The 24,329-nt window shown below is 51.1% G+C and overlaps 1 protein-coding gene across 1 annotated transcript in view; it reads left to right on the forward strand.

Annotated features, from left to right (window-relative positions):
* The first annotated feature begins 20,448 nt into the window (after positions 1-20,448).
* Positions 20,449-24,329, forward strand: part of ESRRB (estrogen related receptor beta) — a 112,262-nt gene continuing 108,381 nt past the window's right edge. The window contains exon 1 of the mRNA XM_043556692.1: positions 20,449-20,782. Within this exon, the coding sequence (XP_043412627.1) occupies positions 20,733-20,782 (50 nt within the window). The 5' untranslated portion in view covers positions 20,449-20,732. The remainder of the gene's footprint in view (positions 20,783-24,329) is intronic.

Raw genomic sequence — 24,329 nt, forward strand, 5'->3', positions numbered from 1 at the left:
AGAGTTCTGGCTGTGTCCATTCCTGCCAGGACCTATTCTGGCACCTTCAGCAGCAGCGGCAGCTCTAACGTTGTCTAGCACTAAGCCAGAGCCAGATGCGATTCTAAGTGCTTGACGTGCACACCTCTTTTTGCTCCGACAGCAGTAGGACCTGTGAGGAAACTGAGGCTCAGAGAGGTTAGTGACTTGTGCAAGACCACGCAGAGTGGGGCACACGGTCAGACCCAGACTGAGCTCTGTGGTCTTGCTCGCCTGTCCTTGTATATGTGTACCCTGACCTCCCCGTCTAGGATGCCCTCCCTCATGCCCAGGACATCTGCTTGGCAGACTCTTCTGTGAGCTCCTCCCTGCCTCTCTGTGGCCTCCAGGACCCCACTCCCACCCCGTCTCTCCATGTGCCTGTCACCCATGGTACCTGGTTAGCCTCCACTGCTAGGCTGTGGAGTTGCTGACAGCTGGGGCCACTTGCTAGCTGTCTCTGCTGTCCCCCTGCCTAGCACGGCGCCAGGCACGCTCCCTGCTCACTGGACGGAGCCAGGCTCAAGCAGCAGCTGCCTTTTTCCAGGGACATCTCTGACCGTTGCCTTCTGAAGCGGGTAGGAAAAGTACATCAGTCCCATCGTAGAGGTGGAAATGCCAAGGTCAGGGGGGTAAAAGCTTCCTCCAGCTCCACGGAGTGAGCCAAACAGATGTCCTTACACAGTCCCTTGTTCTGTGCTCGACTGCTCAGGCTAGAGACTTGTGAGGGACACCCCACAAGTGACCCTGGGGTCACTGGGATGGAGGAGTAGGGGTGTTTGTGCAGGGAGGTCCTGGACTCTATCTGCACAGGCCATGGAGGAGAGAATGGGAAATCGGCATTGCTTTTCTCCTCCAGGGTCTCCCCTTGAAAGACCTCATCCCGGGGGTGCATTTTCCTCCCGGGTGTATCTCCTTTCCAGGCAGCTTTCTCTGCAGTCGGGGCAGTGGACACCCTACCCGGGGCAGCCGGGGGCCTAGAACGCACAGTGTGTGCCCTCACCCCTTTTTCCTTAATGACTACGGTGCTTGCCTTGCCCCCCAGTCCCACCCGGGGGGTTCCCAGCCTTCAGGGTCCAGTGCAAGCCTTCCATTCCCCTTCTGCTCCACCTCCGCCGCACTCCACTGGGCCAGGTCACTGAGCGCTCGCGTCTGCATCCCTGTGGAGCACTGCCAGCATTTCCCAGGCCGGCCCACTTTCTCCAGTGATAGTGGGCTCTTAAGGGGAACCATCAGGTCTCCTGTGCTGTCCGCCTCTCCCTCAGTGGCCCGTGCAATGGTGGGCACTAGTTGATGCTCAAGAGGGGGCAGTTACTTAGCCTCTCTGAGCCTCAGTCTCCCCCTCTGTAAAATGGGGATAATATATCCCCATGTGGGAGACTGTACTCAGAGTACCTAGCACAGGGTGGAGCACCCAGGAGGCAGTTACTCAGTGATAGTTCCAAATCTTGCCTGTCGACACAGGCCGCCTCAGCCCCCAACTTCCTGCTCTGACCTGGAATGACCCGTGGTGGGTAGCACGCATGCTCTCTCCCTCCTCCCCAGACCCAGGTGACTGGTGTTCCGAGGTCCAAGGCCTTCTCCTCTGTAGTGCCCTTCCCCCACCTCGGGGGACCGGCGGCGAGGAGCAGGGGCCTCAGTGGGCTCCAGCAAGGCAGAGGTTGGTGCCCCGCTGGAGCCCTGAGGAGCTGGACTTAGACGTCGTGGGCGTGGCTGTCATTGACTTGATCTGTTGCAGGGCCCCTTCTCACCTTCTCCACAGGCAGATCCTTTAACGCAGGAGCAGAGGGGTTGGGGACGGGGCCGGCATTTCTGACCGGGCGCTCGCTGTGTTTGTGAGCAATGGCACGAGGGCGAGAGCAGACCCTTCTTGCACCTGGCTGTGTCTTCAAGCCACAGCACTGGTTCCACAGTGTGCGCGGGGGCAGGTTTACTGAATGTGATTTCCCAAGTGTTTTCCTGCAGTAACTCACTTAATCTTCACTATAACCCTATGGGCTATGTACAGTGTTCCCCACCGTTTACAGATAAAGAAACGGAGAGAAGCTAGCTCTGGAAGCTGTGGCCTCTACCGCTGCTATCCTGTCCCCAGGATGACAGGCAAACATTTTTGTATAAACCCCGCAGACTGATTTTTTCCAGTCCCAGCCTGCCTTTCTGGCCCCTGCCCAAGTGGGCCTGTCAGTCTCACGTGGCCCATGTGAGTGCTCCCACCTCAGACCTCCCAGCTCTGAGCTTGCTGCTCAGAGCACTGCCCACCTTTCTTTCTTTTTTTCTTTTTTTTTAAACTTTTTAAAAATGTTTATTTAAGAGAGAGAGAGAGAGAGAGACAGAGCGTGAGAGGGGGAGGGACAGAGAGAAACAGAGACACAGAATCAGAGCAGGCTCCAGGCTCTGAGCTGTCAGCATAGAGCCTGATGTGGGGCTCAAATCTGGGAGCCGTGAGATCCTGACCTGAGCCGAAGTCGGACGCTCAACCGACTGAGCCCCCCAGACACCTTGCCACTGCCTACCTTTCTAGGGGGAAAGGAGATAGAGATGGGGCTGGAGAACAAGCAGCACTTGGATAAGTACCCGCTTCGGTCCTGCCCCATGCCTGGGGACCTGGACTCTTTCTGTGGTTTCGGACTCTGTCTTACTCTTGTCCACCTTTATGCTCCCTCACTGCATTCCTCCGCCATGATTTCCGTCTCTCCTGAGGACACGAGAGGGCTTTGGTGAGCCTTTGGAGGGCCACTAAGAGCTTCTTAAGGGGGTCTCCAGGGAAGGTTTACACTCTACTTGAACCACCCCACCCGGGGGGAGAGCTGTCCTGACTCCCAGCTCCCGCCTGTTCTCCAGCCACACCACAGCCGAGCTCATGGGGCTAAGTTACCAGCATTCTCCACTCCTACCCAGTGTCGCCAGAAGTATTTTTCTGAGCTCACAGGAGGACGGGAGAGAAGAGTCTATATTCATAATTCTCAGATGCTGGGAAAACTCAGAAATGTACAAAGTATTATCAATATGTGATGGGATATGCATTTAAAAAAAAAAACAGTGTAAATAATAAAATGTTCAGGTCCTTTGACTCAGTAACTTCACTTCCAAGAGCTGATCCTAAGATCATTCCAGAGAGAAAGAAGGTAGCATGAGGTCCAAGGAGGTTCACTGCAGAAGTGAAAAATGAAAAGCAGCCTAAATATGGGGACGTAGTGAAATCAGTCGATGCTCTGGTGCAGTGACGTGATGGGGGGTCATTTTCAATGATGGTTATGAAGAGAATTAACAACATGGAACACGTGTATGTTATAACTACATAATCATATGTGTGTCCAAAACTACATAAAATATATGTGTACAAGGGCATGAGGACAATTAAAATAATTTCGGTGACAGTGAGGTGATTAGGAATTTCTCCTTTAAAATAATTTTCCTTGGAGCACCTGGGTGACTCAGTGGGTTGAGTGTCTGACTCTTTTTTTTTTTTTAATTTTTTTTTTTTAACGTTTATTTTTGAGACAGAGAGAGAGCATGAACAGGGGAGGGGCAGAGAGAGAGGGGGAGACACAGAATCAGAAGCAGGCTCCAGGCTCTGAGCCATCAGCCCAGAGCCCGACGCAGGGCTTGAACTCACGGACCGTGAGATCGTGACCTGAGCTGAAGTCGGACGCTTAACCAACTGAGCCACCCAGGCGCCCCAGAGTGTCTGACTCTTGAATTCAGTTCGGGTCCTGATCCCTGGGTCAATGGATTGAGCCCCGCATCGGGACCACACACTGGGTGTGGAGCCTGCTTAAGATTCTCTCCCCGCCCCCCCCACCCCCCCACCAGGGTGCACGCTCTCTCTCTAAAATAAAAAAGATAGGGGCACCCGGATGGCTCAGTCAGTTGAGCGTCCGGCTTCGGCTCAGGTCAGGATCTCACAGTTTGTGCATTCAAGCCCCACATCGGGCTCTGTGCTCACAGCTCAGAGCCTGGAGCCTGCCTCAGATTCTGTGTCTCCCTCTCTCTCTGCCCCTCCCCTGCTCATGCTCTATCTCTCTCTCTCCTTCAAAATTAAATTTAAAAAAATTTTAAAAATTAAATAGAAAAGATAATAATAATTTTCCTTGTTTAAAATACTCCTACAATTAAAAAAAAAGAAATGCATGGGGGCAGGGATAGTGACCAGAAGGGGGACACTGAGTGCTGGCATTGTTCATTGTCTTGATCTGGGTACTGGGTACATAGATGTGTTCATTTGATGAAAATTCAGTGAACTGTACCCTTAGATATGTGAACATTTCTGTTTGTGTACTTCAATGAAAAATTGAAAAAGAAAAGAAAAAAAATGAGATCTTAAAAACAGAAAAGTGATCACCATGTCTTCACTGTGAACTGCAGCCTTTATGATTAGTAAAGGTCTTTTCTTTAAAAAAATTTTTTTTAATGTTTTATTTATTATTGAGGGACAGGCACAGAGTGTGAGTGGGGGAGGGGCAGAGAGAGAGGGAGACACAGAATCCAAAGCAGGCTCCAGGCTCCGAGCTGTCAGCACAGAGCCTGACGTGGGGCTCGAACCCATGAACTGTGAGATCATGACCTGAGCCGAAGTTGGAGGCTTAACCGACTGAGCCACCCAGGCACCTCCAGTGAAGGTCGTTTTTGTCCCTAAAATGTACTCTTATTAAAAATTAGTAATGACTATTTTCAAAAGTCCTTTTGTCTGGGCTTGTTTGAAGCTGAAGACGTGGTCTGCAAGAAGGTAGACTTAAGAGCTTAAAATACTTAATGTTCGGGAAATCTTGAACGTAGTAGTTTCCAAACCTGTGCCTGCATCCACATCTTCTGGGTGACTTGGCCACATGTTCAAGTACAGATTGCTGGGCCCCACCAGGTGGGCCCAAGACTTAGCATTTTTAACAAATTCCCAGGCCAATGCTGTTGATCTTTGGGACCCGCTTTGAGAACCGCTGCTCTGAAATAACCCTCTAGAATCCCACGCATGATGGTAGGGTAGGACCACTGCCGATGAATCTCAAGGCATATTCTTCCTTCTGCAAAACCAAAACAGGTGCTAGGTCTTGCTGATAACAGTCCTATCATCCAAGAAGATGGAAGTGTCTGTGATCGTCTGGCACCCTGCTCTGTGCGGAATGGATTGACTTTGGCCCTGTTGATGCCGTCCAAAAACCATAGCCGAAGCTGGTATTGGTATTGCCAGGTGTGAAAGGGACATAGAGGCAAAATTACTCAAGCGTGGGGAATGTACAAAGCAAAACTCTTGGCATCATACCTATAAACACAAGCGAGTGTTTTGTTTTTAGAGGTGGAAAAGCAATAAACATTTATTGAGCAATTACTCCGGACCAGGCACTATACTGAGAGCTTTATACACCTTGCCTCGGCTCATCCTCAGAACCACCCTCTGAGGGCCCGGTGCCATCATCATCTCCATGGCCCAGAGACTCAGAGAGTTAAGTCTGTAAAGTCTACTCATACACGGAGGAATCAGGATGGAAGGACCGCTCTAGGCCTGTGGCCCCGTCCAGCCAGAGCCAGTGGACACACAGTCACTTCCTCCTGGAACCGCCTGCGGAAGTGGCCAGGGAAGGAGGGAGGCCAGGGCTGTCTGCGTGAGCAGACCAGGGAGAGGATGGCTTCTGTGGGAAGACACAGGGGAGGAGGCAGGCTTGGGGGAAGGTAGGCATGAGAAGGGAGGAGGAGGAAATAATGTGCGGGGGAAAAGATCCAGGAAGCAAGGCAACCTGGGCTGGATATGCCGGTACCCCCGAGGGTAAGAAATGGCGCTCACAGAAGCAGAAGCCCCAAAGGCTCACTTGTGTGCAGATCCTGTCCTCAGGAGTGGCCTGATCCACGGCCATCAGAGCTCCACCGCTCCTTATTTTTGACTTTCTACAAGGGACGTTATAGAAAAAACAAAGTGGCCCAAAGCGCCCCTGAGGCAGCTGGGAGGCTGGCTTTTGGCCACCTGAGGGTGCTGCTACAGTGTCTGAGCCTCTGGGTGGCACGCATGCGCACCTGCCAGAGGTTGCTCTTCCTCCCTTCCCTGGGGGAGCGGGCCCTGCCGGCAGCTTGTACCCCCGTTGCACCCTCCGTCCCATCGCGCTGCTCTGCCTTTGGGCCCTGGTGTGAAGGCGGCAGTCTATCCTGTGCCGTACAGTAGGGCTCCTGCTGGAACCGTGGGATTTCCTTCCCGGGCCTGCTTGCTTTCCACTCCTGCTCCCTCCCCACGACGCCAAGATGCCCCTTGTCTTTGCAGCAGACCCTGACCTGCTCAGCGGCAGACCGAGTGTCTGGAAGAAGAAAGCGGGAGCAGCTTTGGCCGTAGGAGGCTGGAAGCTCTGAAGATCATGAGAGCAAGAGAGGGTCCTGAGCAGCCTTGCAAACCTTTAACAGGGCACGGCCCTGCCTCTAGCAGAGTGTGCGTGGAGCATGTCTTGGGCGCTGACCGATCAGATTAACAACTCTTCCTTTCTTTCTCGTGGGCAGAGGTAGCAGTGTGGGGCGAGGGGTTGAAAGTCTCCCTTTCTCTTGAGCATATCCCATCTTCTTAGTCAGGGCCCCTCCCCAAGCCTCCTGCTCTGCAGACTGCTTTATCGTGAGGCTCTATCATGTTAGTGGGCATTGAGTAGAACAAGACTTAACGGGTTATAACGTTGTGCTCCTGCTCTGTCCCCCTGAGACCGGGCATCTGCCTACCTTCTTGGGCTGTCCCACCTCAGACTCCAAGGACATGTTATTAATCTTCACTATCTTTTCATTCCACGAACTCCCCCCACGAAGAAGGGACCCAGGAGTGTCAGGCAGAGGGTGGGTTGACTTTATTTATTTCCCCCTTGCCAGATGGAAGGCACTGTTCTGCCTCTGATTGTGAGCTAACAAGATCCATGGGACAGTTTGCAGCAAGGGCTTTGCAATGGCAAGGTGCCTGATGCACATACAGCTTGCACCCTGTTTGGGGGGGATGCCACCTGTCTCCTCCCGCAGAGGTTGGACAGGGAGCCCTCTCACACTAATTGCTCATGGAATCGTGAAAGGACACTTTGAGAAGCCACCCCTGTGTTTTCATTACACTGCACATTCCTCCATTAGAGACGGTCCCAACACATTCCAGATGACCTGGCTGCCGGACAGGTGGGGTCAGAGCTCATATGCCTCTCTGCCTGGGCTGTTGCCTGATGCCATTCCAGGTGGCTGCATTGAAAGGTCCCCTGAGATGAGAGGCTGGGCTGTAAAAAGGACCTCAAGGTGGTCGGCTTCCTCTCTGCCACAGCAGTGAGGTGAGGTGAGGTGAGCTCGGCTGTGGGAGATTAAATAGCCTTTATATCTCTATGACTTTGAAAAGGTTCTTTGGGGGAAGAAGTAATCAGTATTTGTATTTTTACATAGTGATGACTCTTCCTCCAAGATTAAGAAATGGGTGTGGGGCACCTGGGTGGCTCCGTCGGTTAAGTGTCTGACTCTTGATCTCAGCTCAGCTCAGGTCTTCATCTCAGGGTCGTGAGTTCAAGCCCCATGTTGGGCTCCACACTGGGCGTGGAGCCTATTTTAAAAAAAGAAAGAAAGAAATGGGAGTAATATGCACACTTCTGAGGGCTGTTGGGTAACACCGGGTGTTATTAACAGGTGTGTAGAAGGAAGGGTTTCCAAGGGTAGAATGAGCCTGAGGCTCCGAGAGTGACAGTTCTTCTAAGTCCTGTTGAAGAACTCAGATCCCAGTGAGGTGTTAGAGATCATCATGAGATTCCATGTTTGAATTGTAACAAAGACTCAAAGCACACCCAAGGGCATCTCTAGTGGGTGGTCTTGACTACGGCCTTGACCCTAATGTTGCACGAGCACCTGCAGCTCACCATGATGGGCCAGGAGTTCAGCACTTGGGTTATGTGGTTGGGGAGCTAATGATGAGGTGGGCAGAAGGTGGCTGGGCTCGAAGGAGCTATGCTCCAGTTATGACTGAGAAGGTGCTGTTCCACATCCTCGGGGGGTTGGAGATAAGACGGGACAGAGAGGGGGCAGGCAAATAGGACGTATATGGGCTGTCATAGTGAACAGAGTCAGCCACCGGCTAATGCCTCAGTTGTACTCTGCTCCCGGAGGCTGAGGGTAATGTGGACGATGGACGTGTTACAGGGAAGATCGCTGTGAGAAGCAGACCTCCTTTTAGGAAGGGATGGAGTGGAACCAGTGTCTGCCGACCAAATACTATGTGCAAAGTGCTGTATACACACTGCCCTGCGACAAACCATTGTAAAGATTTGAGGAAGCCTGGACAGGGGGGGAAACATGTCCCAGAATCCTAAAGCTAATGACGGGCAGAGTGAGGATTTGAGCTGGACTTCTCTTCTTTACTCTGGTGGTCCTTCCCAACTGTTTCCCTCAGATACTTGCGACAGGAAACGTTTCCCCGGAGGCACTCTCCCATCAGCACACAGAGTCCTCCTTGTAATTCACAAAGCATTAGTTTGTGTCTTGATTCACCCCTAATGCGCCCACTCAAGAAAGCATGTCCCGTGCAAGTGAGCGAAAGTCACATCGTGAAGTGCTACATGAGAAAGAATTGGAGCTCACGAATGTTGGGACTTTACCAATGTTAGTATTCCTAGCAGCTGTCTTCACACTTGATAGGAAATACACCTGTGTACATCATGATGCTGAGAACCACCACGCAGCCCTGCCCGTGATGATGAGTTTGGTCCTCGCTCGCAAGGGCACCGCAAGGCCAGCCACCTACATGGGGCTGGCCTCATTCTGAATAGCAAAGGACATTGATGTGAAAAGCTGGAGTGTTTGGGCACACTGCTCCTTTTTTAACCATGGCTTCTTCTAACATGGCCTCCTGGCCTCCAAATAGGTGTTGTCTAGAAAACCCTCACAGGTGTGCATGTTACTGCCGTTTCTTAATCTTGGAAGGCTGGTCAAGTTGTTTGAGTCGATGCTGTTTAGAGAACACTGATTTTAGACATATCCTTTTTACTTTCAAAGTGTGCTCCAGGGGAGCCTAGGGATTCTATAGAGGTAGCTTGTGGACTCCCTGGGGGGTGTGGGTGAAGGACCCACGTGCCTAAACCAGAAAAGCTACTCTTTTCTGTTTCATATAACAAAGTTCTACGTACAGTTCCACCGAAAGAGAGACTCTTCAGGGCTCTTTTTTTTTAAGCTTGAAAACCACTGCTTTAGAATGATGTTTCTGTGATCCCGTATGTAAAAAGCATGCCTGCTTGTGGGTGAGTCTCTCCAGTGGACCACTTGGTTGGCTGCCACTGAGGAGTTGTTAAGGAACCAAATCTCTGGAAAGACCCATCCTCTGGCCCATCCTTTGATACTGAGGCGAGAAATGAGTCTCCCTTGGTTGAATGGCTAGGATAGCTAAGATCCAAGGAACAAAAGGAAATGTGTATTTGTTGATGTTGGAAGAGACAGGGAAAGAAAACCACCTGTTCCATCTCTCCGTGGCCTTTCAAACCACCAGGAACAGGGAGGGGAAGGCAAACAAGGGAATTAGATCTCCTTCGTTTAGTAGGGAGTTTATTCTACCTCCAGATTTCTTGGGTGTGTCTGCAGAAATCACTGAAGTGCATCCAGCTGGTTTCAAAATTGCTTCCCATTTGAACCTGTCCCAACCAGGCAAATTGTCCCTAATGAGGAAATTTTGCTTGGCAGTAGATTGTCTTCCTTTTTGTCACCTCCTCCTTCTTCCGGCTGCCGTTCACCTTCTCTAAGCCATAGAAAGTTACAATTTCCTCTTTGGCATCACTCCACAAGATCAGTTGGTTTCTCCCCCAACGGTACCCTCCTTCTCACATTCTCCCTCTCCAGTGCTGAGAACACACTCATTCTGATTTGAAAGAACTTCTCTGTTAGGAACGAACATGTCTTGCTCAATAGATGAGCGTGGGGATGGGTCTGGCCCATACTGACATTCCAGGGGCTATGTTCCTAAAGTCCTCTTACAAATCAGTTGATTGGACCTAAGCACATATTTTCCAGTGACCCGTTGCGCTTAGGTTCCTGGGCTAGCCCATGAGGACCTCTTCTTTTGTCATAGGATGCAGTGTTGGTATGGACTCCATTAAGGTGACATGGAATGGCCAGAGAGCACAGGTTTCAGGGCGAGCCAGAATTGGGTTCAAATCTCAGCTTGTCTTCTGGCCTTTCTTACCCTCAGAACTTCAAGTTTCTCTTCAACAGCGAAAATGAGAGGGATGGTACCCACCACAGGTATAAAGCAGGCCCTGTGTGAGGGCTAAGTGGCAGAACAACACTAAGTGCCCTGCCCGGCGTGGGTGCCCAGGAAGTATACTTCCCTACCACCCTCTCCAACTCTCGTCATTGAGTCTGAAGACTCATACTACAGTTGGTATTCTCCACTGAACAATGGAGGGGGGGAGAAAATAAAAATGATACGATACTGGTGAGGGAGCAAGACAGAGGATCGACCAGGGAATGATGAACAAGAAATAGGGTTTCTGTCTTCATGGCTGGGGTTTGATAAAAGGCAGACTTATTCAACTGAAGGGGAATGGAATGGATGGGAGCTTGGTGAAGATGCCAAGGGGATTTGGGGGCTCGGATTCTCATTGGTCTGTTTGGAGATGAGGTCCTTTAAACATATCTTAAGGAAATGTAGACATTTTCCTTTGTCTGTTTCTCAGGACCACCAGCCCAGCTGGGGGTGGGCCAAGACAAGGGACCAAGCAAAAGGAGGGATGGTGGGCAGACCTTGAATATTTGATACCCAGACCCAGGTCTTCTGTGCAACAAAATTGTACTTAGTATAATCATGGAATAGTTAATAGTCAACATTATTTTCCTGATTTGTTGGTTAACTTAAAAGCCATCCATAACACTACAGAACAAAGAGTAAATTTCTACATTAAAGATATGTCGTAGGAGCACCTGGGTGGCTCAGTCAGTTGAGTGTCTGCCTCTTGATTTTGGCTCAGGTCATGGTCCCAGGGTCATGAGATCGAGCCTCATGTTGGGCTCTGCACTGGGCATCATTAAGATTCTCTTTCTCTGTCTCTTTCTCTCTCTCTCCCTCTGCCCCCTCCCCTCTTGCACTCACTTTCTTTCTAAAAAAAATCTATTACAAGTCTTTATTAAAAAAAGATATCATGCAAACTTTGAAACTTTTCACGTGGGAACTGTTATTGAACTAACAAATATCACAGCTCAGAGTCCTGCCCCTTCCATTGCTTTAAATTTTAAATGCAAATGAAAACTCCAAGAGGTCACATAGAAGAACAAGACTGAAGCACCTCAAGTGCCTTCTCCATCTTTAGAATCTCTGTGCTGTCACTGTTTATTTTAAATCCACCAACTGAACACAGGATCTACATAGCACCCCGGGGACTCGGACACACTGCACCTTACCTGAGCGTGAACAATTCCGCACCGCTAGGAATCCACTCTTGAGACCCCCCTGCAGCTAAGTAGAGCTAAATTAGTGCGTGTGTGGCTGACTTTGTAATTCCCAGGCGGGATGCAATTTGTATTAAAGAATAGGTCATGAAACCATGCTAATTTGGAATTTACGTATGTTATTCAAATTCAACAGCAATCACAACTCAGACCAACAGGAAATTTTCTTGGGGAGAAAATATTTTATCACTGATTACTTTGACTCACTGGAGTAAGGTGGTAACACAAAGCCGTGTTCAGTCAGCTTTATTATTGTGTTTCTGTCTGTACAGGTGATGACCCTCTTACTGTTTGCATCCATGGTGGCCAATTGCCACCATCCCTCTCACCATCCACTCAGACACTGTGGTTCTGATTCAGCACCACCAGGCTTGGCAGAGACCATTGCTAACCCCACAGCCATGCCTGCTTCCTCTTCTAACAGAAGTGGATTCGTTTGTCATTGAATACTAATGTAACTCAGGAAAAGTGAGCCTCCCCTCAGCTTCAGGGAGTCCATGTATTTGAAAGCAATCACGGTGATCCATTTCTCCTCTGAGAGTGATTGGTTTGGGGTGAGCATATGACTGGATTCTGGCCAAGAGATGTGAGGATAAGTCCGCCAGGATAGGGATGGGGAATTCTTAGGAGAGATCTTCCTCTGGATTAAAATTAAATCCAAATCAACAAATGAAAAACAAACTAAAAACATAAAGATTAAACACACACACACACACACACACACACGCACACACACACACACACACAAAACTAAAGAACACTTTCCCCAGCGGAAGCACACATATATACACACCCTTCCTGGATTGGAACACAGCTGGGTGAGAAAGTGATACGGACGCCCCAGGAACCATCCTTTAACTGCGAGGGGGCAAGGCGAAGGGGAAAGCCGGTATGCTAAAGATGGCAGGCCAAAAAAGGGGAAACCACCTGCCGCTGGAACCTTGCTGTGTAGATCCCTCCTCCTAAAGCCACTAGACTCTCCTGGTGCTGGGAGCCAAAAGTACCTTAGAGTTAGGGGTGTGCATGAGGGGAGAGGATGGTCACCTGAGGAAGTAGCTGAGCTCAGTATGAAGAAAACCGGAGGAGGGAGAGCAAAATATGTACTGGGCTTCCCAGGTACGGAGGGAGTGGAACGAAAGGCGAATGGGGAAGGAGAAGGAAGTTCCAGATGATACCATGGATCTGAACACTTTGGCTGCTGCATGGGAACCATAGCGTCTGAGTGGATGTGAGTGGGTGGGTGGGGCGGGGTCCATGTGGGCCTTTGTAAAACAGTGAGTCTGTAACGTGGGTAGTGAAGAGCCACGGTAATCCATTGATCCTTGTACCCATCATGCTCCCCCTCCTCTAACCAAGGAAGGGGGTAGTAGATAATAGTTTCAATTGAGAGAAAGTGGGTGACCCTAAACCATTTGCTGACTGTCTTTATCTTATAGCGCCAGTCCCCTCGGAAGTAGAGCCTGAGGCAAGCGTTAAGCTGCTGATACTTTCTTTGGGAGGTGTAAGCCCAGGGATAAAAAAGAGGAATTGGGGTGAGGACCGATGCCAAGCCGTGTGACATGATGTGCGGCCCCCATATCCTACCCAGCCTCAAAGAGACTTAGTGTGCCGCCTGGCATGCGTGTCTTTTCTGGAAGGTTTATGCAAAGAATTACAGTATGAAACAGTGCACAGAGGGCAGGAAAAGGGAGGAAATCGGAGAGCTACCCTCCTGCACCTCTAGGGTGCATTATTCAGCCCCTTAGTAACCCAGGCCTCAGGCACTGGAAGTACAGGGGAGACACCTGAGTGGCCTGCTGACCAAGAGAGAGAAAAGGAGATGGTCAGAGGAGACTGAGACAATCCCTACAGTGTGTGTGTGTGTGTGTGTGTGTGTGTGTGTGTGTGTGTGAGAGAGAGAGAGAGAGAGAGAGAGAGAGACATGGTGTCTGGACCCAAGCATTTGTCACACAGGGACAACCCATCCCTTCCTGTCCCATGCTTGTCCCTCTCCTTACGGGGCCCAGGCACCCTCCAGGAGGCCTTCGACACCTTCTCCAGCCTTCTCCAAGTCCTTTCCACATCACCTTTCCAGTCTGCCTTCGAAGCAAGTCCCTCAGGGCTGAGCATAAAATTCCATCTGTGCTTCTAGTAAGGGAGAGTAAAGAGAAATTATTGCTGCTCCTTGCTCGGCTGGGTTTTGTAGAATTACCCCAAAGCAGTGTTTGTCATGCCATTGAGCTGGAGGCCCATGCTTAATGTGCTATCTGTTCTGACCCCAGATGTCTCTCTGCATCGCTGCCCTCCCGCCAGCTCTCCTGCGGGCTGGCTCACTCTAGGGTCACTGCTGACAAGTGTGTTACCGGTGTTTATCCATATTAAATCTTGTATCGTTGACTGCCTTTTACCCACTCCCGTAAACTCTATTTAGTTCTTCTGCAGTTTCCCTTCTTGCCTTGTCTTGTCCTTCTTGGGAAGGCAAACCCTGCTAAGTCAGGAATTCTACCAAAGCGTCACGTTCCCAACTGTTGATGAAAAATGAAAGTGTTAGAGATGGTCCCGCTACAAAGCTCGAGTCCCCCTCTGGAACCGGTACTGACCCGTTTGTAATTGCGCCGTTCAGAGCTGTGGGGAGTTCGCCAATGGGACGGGCGTCATTACAATATACGTTTGTGCAGGGAGTGGTTGGGCCGTCCTTTTCTCATGGAAGGACATGGGTAAAAGCCCTCATCATCTCAATCATGTTTTATATAGGTAGAACACTTTACAGTTTATTATACACCATGTATGTTTGATTTTTTTTCTCAAACCTAAAAGCACTGGCTGTTTTTTTCTCCCCTCTCTGTAAAGCATTTTGTTAGAGCAAAAACAAAATGCATTTTATTCTGAAAAAATAATGAAATCAGAAGCTCCACCTTAATCGAGCCATTAGGAAATGAAAACATGGCTTGAATGTTCCCAGTTTTGAATTGGGTGTCATTAATGCTGGGGAGACCGGCTCAAGCCAACATGTTTTTTTGTTCCCACTTAATAACACTTTATGTGTGTGGTGCTTTAGAATTAATTTTCCAAAAGTTTCATGTGTCTTATGATTTCTCTAAGAGAATTACCTGTGAGAAGAGAAAAATGTACATGGCCCCTGGCTAGCTCAGTCGGTAGAGCCTGCGACTCTTGGTCTCAGGGTTGTGAGTTCAAGCCCCACACTGGGGATAGAGATTACATACAAACAAATAAAAAATAAAAATAATAAATAAATAAATAAATAAATAAATAAATAAATAAATAAATAAAAACGTACACACAGGCATAATTTGTGAATTTGCAAAGCAAACTGTTCATTCTTTCTGTGGCCCGTGTTGACCATGAGTTTTTTTTCAGTTAAAACTGTCATCAACCACAGTTTTCCTTTTCCTAGTGATGACACCTTAGAAACAAACTGTATGTCCTACTATTCGAAACCAACTATGTTTTATACTTAAATTGACGCAAAAGTCACAAGAAATTGGATGATAAATTAATATGTGACACAGACGAAATAAGGTCAAAGTTCTTTGTTATAAGGAAAAACCCACAATCCACTGTAATAGAAAATATTTAATTAGATCGTTCGTTTAATCAATAGCTAGTTATTCAATGCCTCTTAGGTCCCAGGTACTATCAAGGCATATTCTTCTTCTCCCCTTCTCCTCCTCCTCCTCCTCCTCCTCCTCCTCCTCCTCCTCTTCCTCCTCCCCCACCCCACCCCAGAAATTTGGCAGAGGATAAAGCTATTACATTCCTGATGTGTTCCTATTCTGCTGCCCATTAGAAGGGAAAAAGATCTTTGTTTCTGTGGAGAGACGTATCTCACCTTCCTCATCTCACCAGCCCACCTGTTCACTGCAGTTGCCATCTTGCATAGGACCTGCCGGAAGAAGGAATCTTTTTGATAGAGAACTTTAATATACTATTTAGCTGTGTTAGTGAGAATGGCATCTTGAGGCTCAGAAAAAAAACAAACAAACCACGGGAACTTTGAAGTATCTGGAAGCTATTCCAAGACCCCCAGTAGGGATTTCTGATAATGAAATTGATGGCGGTCGTAGGCGGGAACCCAAGCATTTACTCACTCAAGACGCCCCTTCATATTTTATCTTCGGTGTCATGGCGGCAGTGCTAATATACACGAGCCTTCTTGCCCCAATAATGGGCCATTACAGCTTCAGGAAAAGCCATCATGTTTCCGCAGCATTTATCTGTCAGCAGGAGACTATTATGGGAGCACAAACTCACATTGTATTAGCGTTATCAGTTAATTATGATCCGTGGGACATGTGCCAGCCAATGGGCTGACAGTCTGCTGACCACCACTCAGGAATATAACTCCACACCCCAAATTCAAGCATGTGAGAAGGGAAGGGACCCAAAGAGGTGTGTGGTTGGGGACATTTTCCCTGGCCAGGAGTCCATGGAGCCCTGGCCCGGTCAGTACTGTCCCCAGAGATGCACAAGTTAGGCTCACTGTCTAGGCCGGGCCCACCTTAGACCTCGTGGATGGTCAATGGATGCACTTCCTGGACTCGCCTCCCCCGGCCCTTACCCTGGGGTGGATCAGAAACAAGCTCGGACTGTGATTCAGACAGTTCCACGGAGTCCTCTCCTCCTTCCCGGGCTGTTGGTAAGAAGTGCTTATGCACCTTGTGTGTTTCCTAAGGCGTCATCCCGCCTGGAAATGCGGGTTCAGGGAATGTGAGGGTGGGGGACAGGGATGGAGTAACCCAAACAGTGTCCCCCATTCACTGGACTTAGGGAGCGTGTGGCAGACTCCAAAACCTCTTGTTGGCTCTTATCTTTTAGTGATGAAGCCATCAAGCCCTCTGCTCCCCCAGGGCCCATGCTGAGTTCACCAGCTCCTGCTAAGTTACCCTGCTTGAAGACGGGAAAAGCAGCCTCTTGTGGGCTCAGAGCAGTACAGCACAGGGAGGGGATTCGAGAACCCGAGAGATACTGCCGGCTGCTGCCTCACGTGTGCAGAGATGACGGGTGTCGGGGAGGGGGCTGCTGCAAGAGTGGGAAGAGACACCCCAAGACTAGGCTCCACCAAAGGTGGGGATTTCCACCAGACTCGTGGCAGGGGGTGCCATGCGGGGGTCAGCTGCAGAGATCATGGCAAGAGATCAAGGTCACTCAGGTGGCCTTTGGGCTCCAGGTGCAGGCATTCGGATGGCCCCTTTTCAGGACTTAGCCAGACTGGGATGGGTAAGAGTGGCTGGTCAGTGTGGATCCGTGTTCCACTTGGTGCCTTCTGTGCCTGGGGGAACACCAGTTTGAGGAACAGGGTGGGCCAGGCTGTGTCTGGGTATGTTTTCCTACTTAACCTGCCAGCTGGAGCATTTCTCATGGCAGGACAGCAGGTCAAGAAATTGGTGTCCCACCAATCAGTGCTTCCTTTTTCTCCCAGGAAACCAGATGGGAAAGGGTGTGGACACATCAGCCTGGTCCCCACCACCTACCCGGCGGAGAAGTGTGTGTGGAAGGTGATGCCAGTGGCACTGTTCTGATTTGGCCTCATATTCCTTAGCAACGAGCTTGGACTCAGGGAAGGAGTAGGGAGAGAAAGTGAAGAGACACGTGAACAAAGGTTTAGGAGTTGAATAAGTAGAAATCCAGGCACCAAAGACGGCATGCTTTGCCCGTCATTCACGGTGTGACCTTGTGTAGGTCACTTCTCCACACAGGGAAATGTCTGAGTTTCCTTATCTGTAAAGTCTGGTGGTGATTCTAAATGATTCTCCAAGTCCCTCTCAGCTGTACGGTTCTGTAAATGTAATAAATATCTATTTAGAGGAGTTTGTCACAAGAACTAAGTGAGCTGCTGTCCCCTTACACCATCCACAATTACTGTTTCTAATGCCTTCTGTCCCAGAGTCCCCTTTGGCTGACATGCCCATCTGGGGGCGCCAGGATTGGGACGCAAGGTAGCGAAGGGGGGGGTGGCTTAGACCTTGGTGCTAGGGATGGGTTACAAATTGCACCTGCTCTAGGTGAGCGGTGCAAGAATGAAATGATAACTGGTTGAATGAATTTCAGGGTTGATGGAACCCAAGAGCCCTGCCCACTCATTCCACTTCCCCCTGCCCCCCACCTTTGTGTTCTGGAGGAGAGAGACCTTGATAAGGTCACATGGAGATGTCAGGAGCAGATCCTGGAGTCTGCTGCACTCTCCAGCACTGCCATCTGTCCAGCTAGAGGCGTGGGACCAGACCCTGGCTTTGGGAGGAAATACCTTCCTCTGTGAGCTGGGTGAGGGCAGAGTGGAGAGAGGCTGGTCCCAGGAACAATGTAGGACCCACCACCAAGTTTGCCTGGACAACCACAGGAAAAGCTGGACCTGCCAGGCTACATCAGGTCACCAGGGTGTCCTTGCTGGTCTACGGGCTCCCTGGCCTCACCTCAGGGCTGTAGGTGAGGTGGCTGGACAGGCACGGGGGGGGGGGGGGGGGGGAGGAGGAGGAGAAGGAGGAAGCGGGGTCCCCAGGACCTCATTCCCTCCCTGGAGGGCAATCATCCAGTATCCAGAGAGAGGCCTTTAGCTACTTCCTCCTTATACCTTAGATGCAGACAGTGATTGTACGTGGCATTAGCCTCGCTTTTTAACCAACGAAACTCAGTATTTTCCCTCTTTTGCCCCTGGTGGCTTTGAATCCACTGCCCGGGGCTGTGAAGTTGTCTTTCTTTTTTTTTTTTTTTTTAAAGTGTTTGATACTTTCAACGTTTATTTATTTTTGGGACAGAGAGAGACAGAGCATGAACGGGGGAGGGGCAGAGAGAGAGGGAAACACAGAATCGGAAACAGGCTCCAGGCTCCGAGCCATCAGCCCAGAGCCCGACGCGGGGCTCGAACTCCCGGACCGCGAGATCGTGACCTGGCTGAAGTCGGACGCTTAACCGACTGTGCCACCCAGGCGCCCCTGTGAAGTTGTCTTTCTTTTCATGTTCTACCAAGTGTGTTCTGTCTCCAGTTAAAATTGGTGTGCCCACACAGAGCAAGGAGCCACTGATCCCACACAACCTAACCCCCCTTCTGGGACAGCCAGCCTGTCCCTCAGCAGGCCCACCCCAAATTGCCATGCTCCGATTTGTTCAACAAAATATTTCTCAAGTAACTTCTCTGTATCAGGCACCATTACTCACTGGGGATTCTCTGGGGAACAAAAACAGACATGGTCCCTACCCTCATAGGGCTTATAATTTAGTGTGTGTGTGTGGGGGGGGGAGGGGTATTATACCAATATATATATAATTGCAAACTGAGTAGCAAAGGTTCTGGTGCGGCCCAGAAGGTGGGGAATTCTAGGTAGCAGGTGCAAAGACAGGGCAGTATGGCGCGGGATACGGAGGGGTACAGAGAGACACATAGGAGTCTGTCCTGTGAGGCTTCCTTGTGGGGCCAAGGGAAGGACCGGGACCGTGTGCATTTTCCAGTGAGCTCCCTGGCTGCTGGGCGCTTGGAAAAGGTATTTCAGGGGGCTGGAAAGGACACAGAGAAACCAGTCACTGAGGTCTTGGCAAGAGGTGGTCGTTGTGTAGAGGCCCTGGTTAAGGACAGAGGCTCTACACCCTGCTTCCGTCTCTAATACAACCAAGTACCGATGTGATTAAAAAAAAATCCGGGGCTGCTGGGGGTTCTGCTGACAGAGCAGACATCTTCATCCATCTCTCCGCGAGATGCCTGCCTGAGCCCCGAGCCCGGAGAATCCCATGCGTTCCTCCACTTCAGCACATATGAAAAATCTCAGCTCTGTTTCCCAGCCTGCACGCGCTTACATTTATCCAAGTCAAGTATCATCTGTGGTCCCGCTGCCCATTCCCCGGCCCCTCCGGAGCGCCTGGCCCCTCCTGGGGTTTCTCACCACCTTCCCTGCTTTTACTCCTGAAGTGCTTGAATACTGCCTGCAGTTACACTCCATTTAGACCTTATTTGGATGATAAAATTATGTCTCCTCCCCCCCAAATTGTCTGCTGTAGAATATGGGAGAATAAGGTGGTGGTCTCTCCTGGGGGCTTCCCCCCCCTTTTAAGTAATTCTATACCTATCCCCTCCCACACTCATTTGAATTCTCACATTATTATCTCTCTGTGGCTGGCACATCTCAAAAGATGAAAAGCCCGAGAAGAAGGATTGGGGCATGACTTATAGCTTGTTTTAGTACAGAGGCAGCCCGTAATATTCGGGTTCATGGATGGAGCAGCAGACAGGGATGCAGGTGTGTTCGTAGCTGGGGATTCAGGTGTGTATGCTGAAGCATCTACTTGCGTGCCTCGAAGTACCATGTGGCAGGTAAGTTGGTTGTTCTAACCACAATTGTGTTTTCCTAAGCAGGCAGGGATTTATTTGCTCCCGTCTGCGTCCCAGGTACATTTCTGAGAGTTGCCAATGAAGAGCATCATTTTGTACATCTAGAGAGCATTTTATAGATGCACACCCTGCATCTAGCCATATGAGAGCGGTTCAGAACCAACTGGCCCAGGTGATGAGAGCTGGGAAGGGAATCTGCTTCTCTCCTTCGTGCCTCACCTGCGGACCTGACCCTTTGCACTTTTGTGCACCAAACACAGGTCTTGAGGCTGTGAATTTCTAGGGCCTTGGCCTCTTCTGGGTGTGAGAGTGGAGCACTGTGACTCATTTTTAATTTGTAAAGCAGACCCATTCTAAAAGGCTGAGCGAGGGGGGGTGGGGAGTTTGGCTAGGCCTGCCAGTTAAAGGATAGGATGCCGGTTGGGGGGGGATATATAAACAGCACATCTGTCAACCCCCCAATCCCACCAGCCAGTTGGACAATTTTTTTTTCTTTAATGGCCAGAGGACAGGCCTTGCCGCTCTACAGCTCAGTCCTCTCACTCCTCAGGAGGTGGGGACCTCGCCTGAGCGTCTGATTTCCATTGAAGTCTCTCTGGCTCACCCCCCTCCCCCCACCCCAGCTCGATTCTGTCACTTTAAGTCCAGCCCCTGAGAGATAGCCAATAGGAGCCAAACCATACATCAGTCTCCCAGCCTTAAAGCTACAGTAGGGTTAGTGGGCTCCAAGTCTCTGGTGCCCGAGCCTCCTCCGCGGCTTCCCGTCCCCTCTGCCCGCTGGAGTGTGTGCACGAGTGGGCGCGCTGGGCTGTGCGCGCACGGCTCTCTGCCTCCCTCTCGCCCCGCCACGGCGCTTCCTCCCACTCTGCCTTCTCCCGCTCACTGTGCCCCTGCCCGGACTCGCACCTCGCCTGTGCCCTTCACTCGCTCTTCCGCGTGATTTCCCCGCCGCCTTTCTCTACCAACTGGGAATGCTAAAACGGGACTGATGGACGTGTCAGAACTCTGCATCCCGGACCCCCTCGGCTACCACAACCAGTAGGTGCTCTGTTTCTCGGTTGGTCGGTCGGTCGATCTGTCTGCCCTTCTGCCAGTCCGGCTGCCTCTGTCCTGGGTGTCGCAGTTCTCCTTCCAGGCATTTTTGAAGTGGCAGGAACCCCGGGGGCGCTTGGGGGACGTCGGAGGGGGAAAGCCGCACACTTCCTGGGTTTCCTTCTGGGGCGGGGGTAAACCGCCTCTAACTTTTCCCGCACCCCCTTTTCCAAACCCTTACTTTTAAGTACGAGCAGCTCTTTCTCGCTCACTCTTTCTCGCTGATCTGCCCCCGCGGCGAGAAAATATTTGAGTTTCTGTGGATTAGGGAGGAGCAGCCCAGAACAGGTGCGGGAATGTCGCAAGGATGTTCTGGCCCGTCTGAGAAAGCCTCCCCCGGGGGGCCCTTTGACTTTAAGATTTATTTCCGTACTGAAGAGCAGAAATGATCCCGGCAAGGGGGCGAAATCGAACGTGCCGCGCGGGTTTGGGAACTGCTGGCGCCCAGCGCTGCCTTGCCCGGCGGTCCCGCTGGGGCGCCCCGAGGGCGCGCACGGGGCGCGGTGGATCCGGGGCGCTCCAGCGGTGTGGGCGGCGCGGCCCCGGGCGCACTGCGTCCCGCACGCCCTGCGAGGGGGATCCCGCATCCCGCCAGGGGTGGGGACAGCCGGCCCGGGGGTGCCGCGGCGGAGGCAAAGTTGGTTCGCGGCTTTGCGGGAGGCTGCGGGCGATGGAACTGGCGGGCGCGATTTCCGTGCCCCGGGGCGGCTTCGCGCTCGCCTTTCGGGATCCCGGGGTTGTCCGAGCGGCGCGGGCGTGGGCAGCGGAGGGGGCTGCGGGACCGGACTCCCACTGGCCCCGCGCTTGGGCGGTGCGCCAAGCGCGCAGAGTGGGCAGGCGGGGACCTGATCCCCCGGAGCGGCGTGTCCAGCCCGGGTTCTCCGGGGTCCTGCTCTGGCCACCCGCGGTTTCCCTTCGAGGGCCCTCCGCGCACTTGCCCCCACCTGCTCGGTACCCGCCCGACTCTCCCCTCCCGCGCCCCGCGTCCCGCCGCGCTCGCGGCTGGTGTCCCGGCGTCTGCGTGTGGGCGCGCGCAGAGTGGTCCCTCGGAAGGCTTAAAAGAATAATAAAATGGAAACTCTGGGTTCTTCGCGGACCTGCTTAACTTGGTGCTCCTCTTCCTCTTTTTTCTCTGAAGCGAACTAAACTACCAAAGTCAGTGCCCGCTCCACCGTGCTTTCATTTTTGTACCCCATCCCGAGAACCGCGACATCCCTGAGATAAATTCACTGGATAATGTGGGGTTCCAGGAAGTGTGCTTAGACCCCCTCTTCGCTGCACAGACCGCCTCCACCCCGGTGGACCACGCGGAAGAGAGGAGGCAACTTCACAGCAGTGTCTCCTGTCGATGACCAGACTGTCCCAGTCTCCATGCTGACCTTTTTGGTTCTAGTTTTAGGATTTCCCTGGGCAGTGGGTCCTTTAGGTGCCGCCAGAGTGTGGGAAGAAGATGATTTGGGATGGGAGAGGCGAGCAATCTTTAATTACAGTGGATTCAGATTTCCATCTGCTCGAAAAGTGTCTCTTCGTTCTCTTTAAAGGTTACACTGATCCCGGGTCATGAGGCCGGTGGGGTGAGGATGGGGGTAGCTCCCTCCTAAAGCAGGGGGTGGGAGCCGTCAAAGAAACCTCTGGGTGGGTAAGTGAGGCTGTGAACAATGTTTGATGCTCGTGGGGCATTTCCTCACATAAAATTACCAAGTACGACAAATATTGGATCTTTAAATTATTTAGGCTCCCTCTCTTCAGAGGTGACTTCTTTAGCTGAGCTGGAAATATCTATGTATTTGTCCCTGGCTCGAGTCATAGCCAGTAAATATGAAAATTCAAACGGGGGAAGTACATCCTTTGATTACGTTGACCAGAAAAGCAAGGAGAAATGGAGGGTTTAGCAGCTGGGTAATTCATCGAGGTGACGGCAACCCTGGCTTGAGTTTGAGGAGAAATATGGGCAAAGAGGGAATGTCAGGGAAGCAGAAAGGGGGGATGAGGGAGCCGAGGTCCTGGGTGTCTGGGACGGGTTTGAAGTGGAAATCATTCATAAAGTAAGCCTGACAGTAGTTTGGGCTCCCTAGCCTTCCTGGTTTCTTTGCAAAGAATTCACTTCTCACTCCGTGGGGCACCGGAAAAGCCAGAAACATACCCGGCAACTCCACTGAGGAACTAAGGATCCGTGTGAGATGCCATTTCTCAAAGCCCAGGACGTGCTTGCTGGGTGGCAGCCCGAGCATTGGGGAGCTGGCCCCGTGTACAGATGTGTGCCTCTGGGCGAGCGTTTGCATCTGCTGTGGTGCAGGGACACGGAATTTCCAAGGTCGAGCTTGTGGAGGTCAGAGGCTGGAGTGTAGGGGAGGCATCTTTCTGACCTCAGGCCCCCCCCCCCACCCCCCGCCACCCGGGCTTCATGTCAAGTAGCTTTAGAGCCACTGGTAGCAAAGTAACAAAACCGGGGACTGCGTTCTTTGGTGTGTTGGAAGGACAGTAGGATGAATCCGTTCATTGCCAATAGTGCTGGTATTTCTCGGGGAACATATGCGTGAATGGGTTCGTATGCTCTGTACGTGGTTTCCACCCATGTGGCTTAGTCGACATTCCCGGACTTAAGAAAACCCAAGGGCACAGGGACCACAGTTCAGCGAGAAAGAACTCCCCAGCCCTTCTTCTCACTTGCTAACATACAGAGAGCATTTTTAATGCATTAGTGTTATTCTCACTTTCCCAGGTGAGAAATTAACACACACACACACACACACACACACACACACACACCACACAGATACATCATACCTTCATACCTTTCTCTCCTTCATTTTCATTTTCCTGTAGGTGACTCCATTACCATTTCTAATCAATATTTTATGTACATATATAATCAGCCAGGGTAGGAGTGGGTGTGCTGGCCTGCATGTGCCTGTGTACAAATGTGTCTGTGACCTGACTGGCTGGAGACCCTCAGCTTGGAAACCCAGGGAGCAGAGGTGGGGGCGGGGGGGGGGTGGTTGGCGGGTTGCCTCACCCACCTTCCAATGACCACTTTGCTGTTGTTAAAGAAACAAAGAACAAACTGTCCTGAAGGTAAAATATGTGGGTTCACACGTAGGAAGAAATGCCACATGGTAATTCAGAATCAGTGACCCAGAGAAAAACAAAGGGGAAATTAATTTTTAATGGTACATTTAAAAATAAATCAGAATGAGGACATTAGTCTTGGTTTTCCAAGGGAGGGGCCTTAGGAAATAAACCTGGATGTGCCCGCCACCCTCCTGGAGGTGTGGGCTGCTGTGGGAGAGGATGATGGGGTGATGGGAGGCTGGACTTGTTCAGGTCTGAAGGCAGTGAGTTAGGCGGAAACAGGTTGGTGTGGAGGGCCCCAGTCGCAGGGAAGGCCCTTTCCAGCTCAGTGAGATCCTGACACCAACTGGAAATTTCCTCTTGGAGCTTATGATTTCCCCAACTCCATTTTAGGAACAATCCTCTGTTTTACCAAAATTTA

The sequence above is a fragment of the Prionailurus bengalensis genome, chromosome B3 (genome assembly GCF_016509475.1).
Source record: "Prionailurus bengalensis isolate Pbe53 chromosome B3, Fcat_Pben_1.1_paternal_pri, whole genome shotgun sequence".
NCBI classification, from domain to species: Eukaryota; Metazoa; Chordata; class Mammalia; order Carnivora; family Felidae; genus Prionailurus; species Prionailurus bengalensis.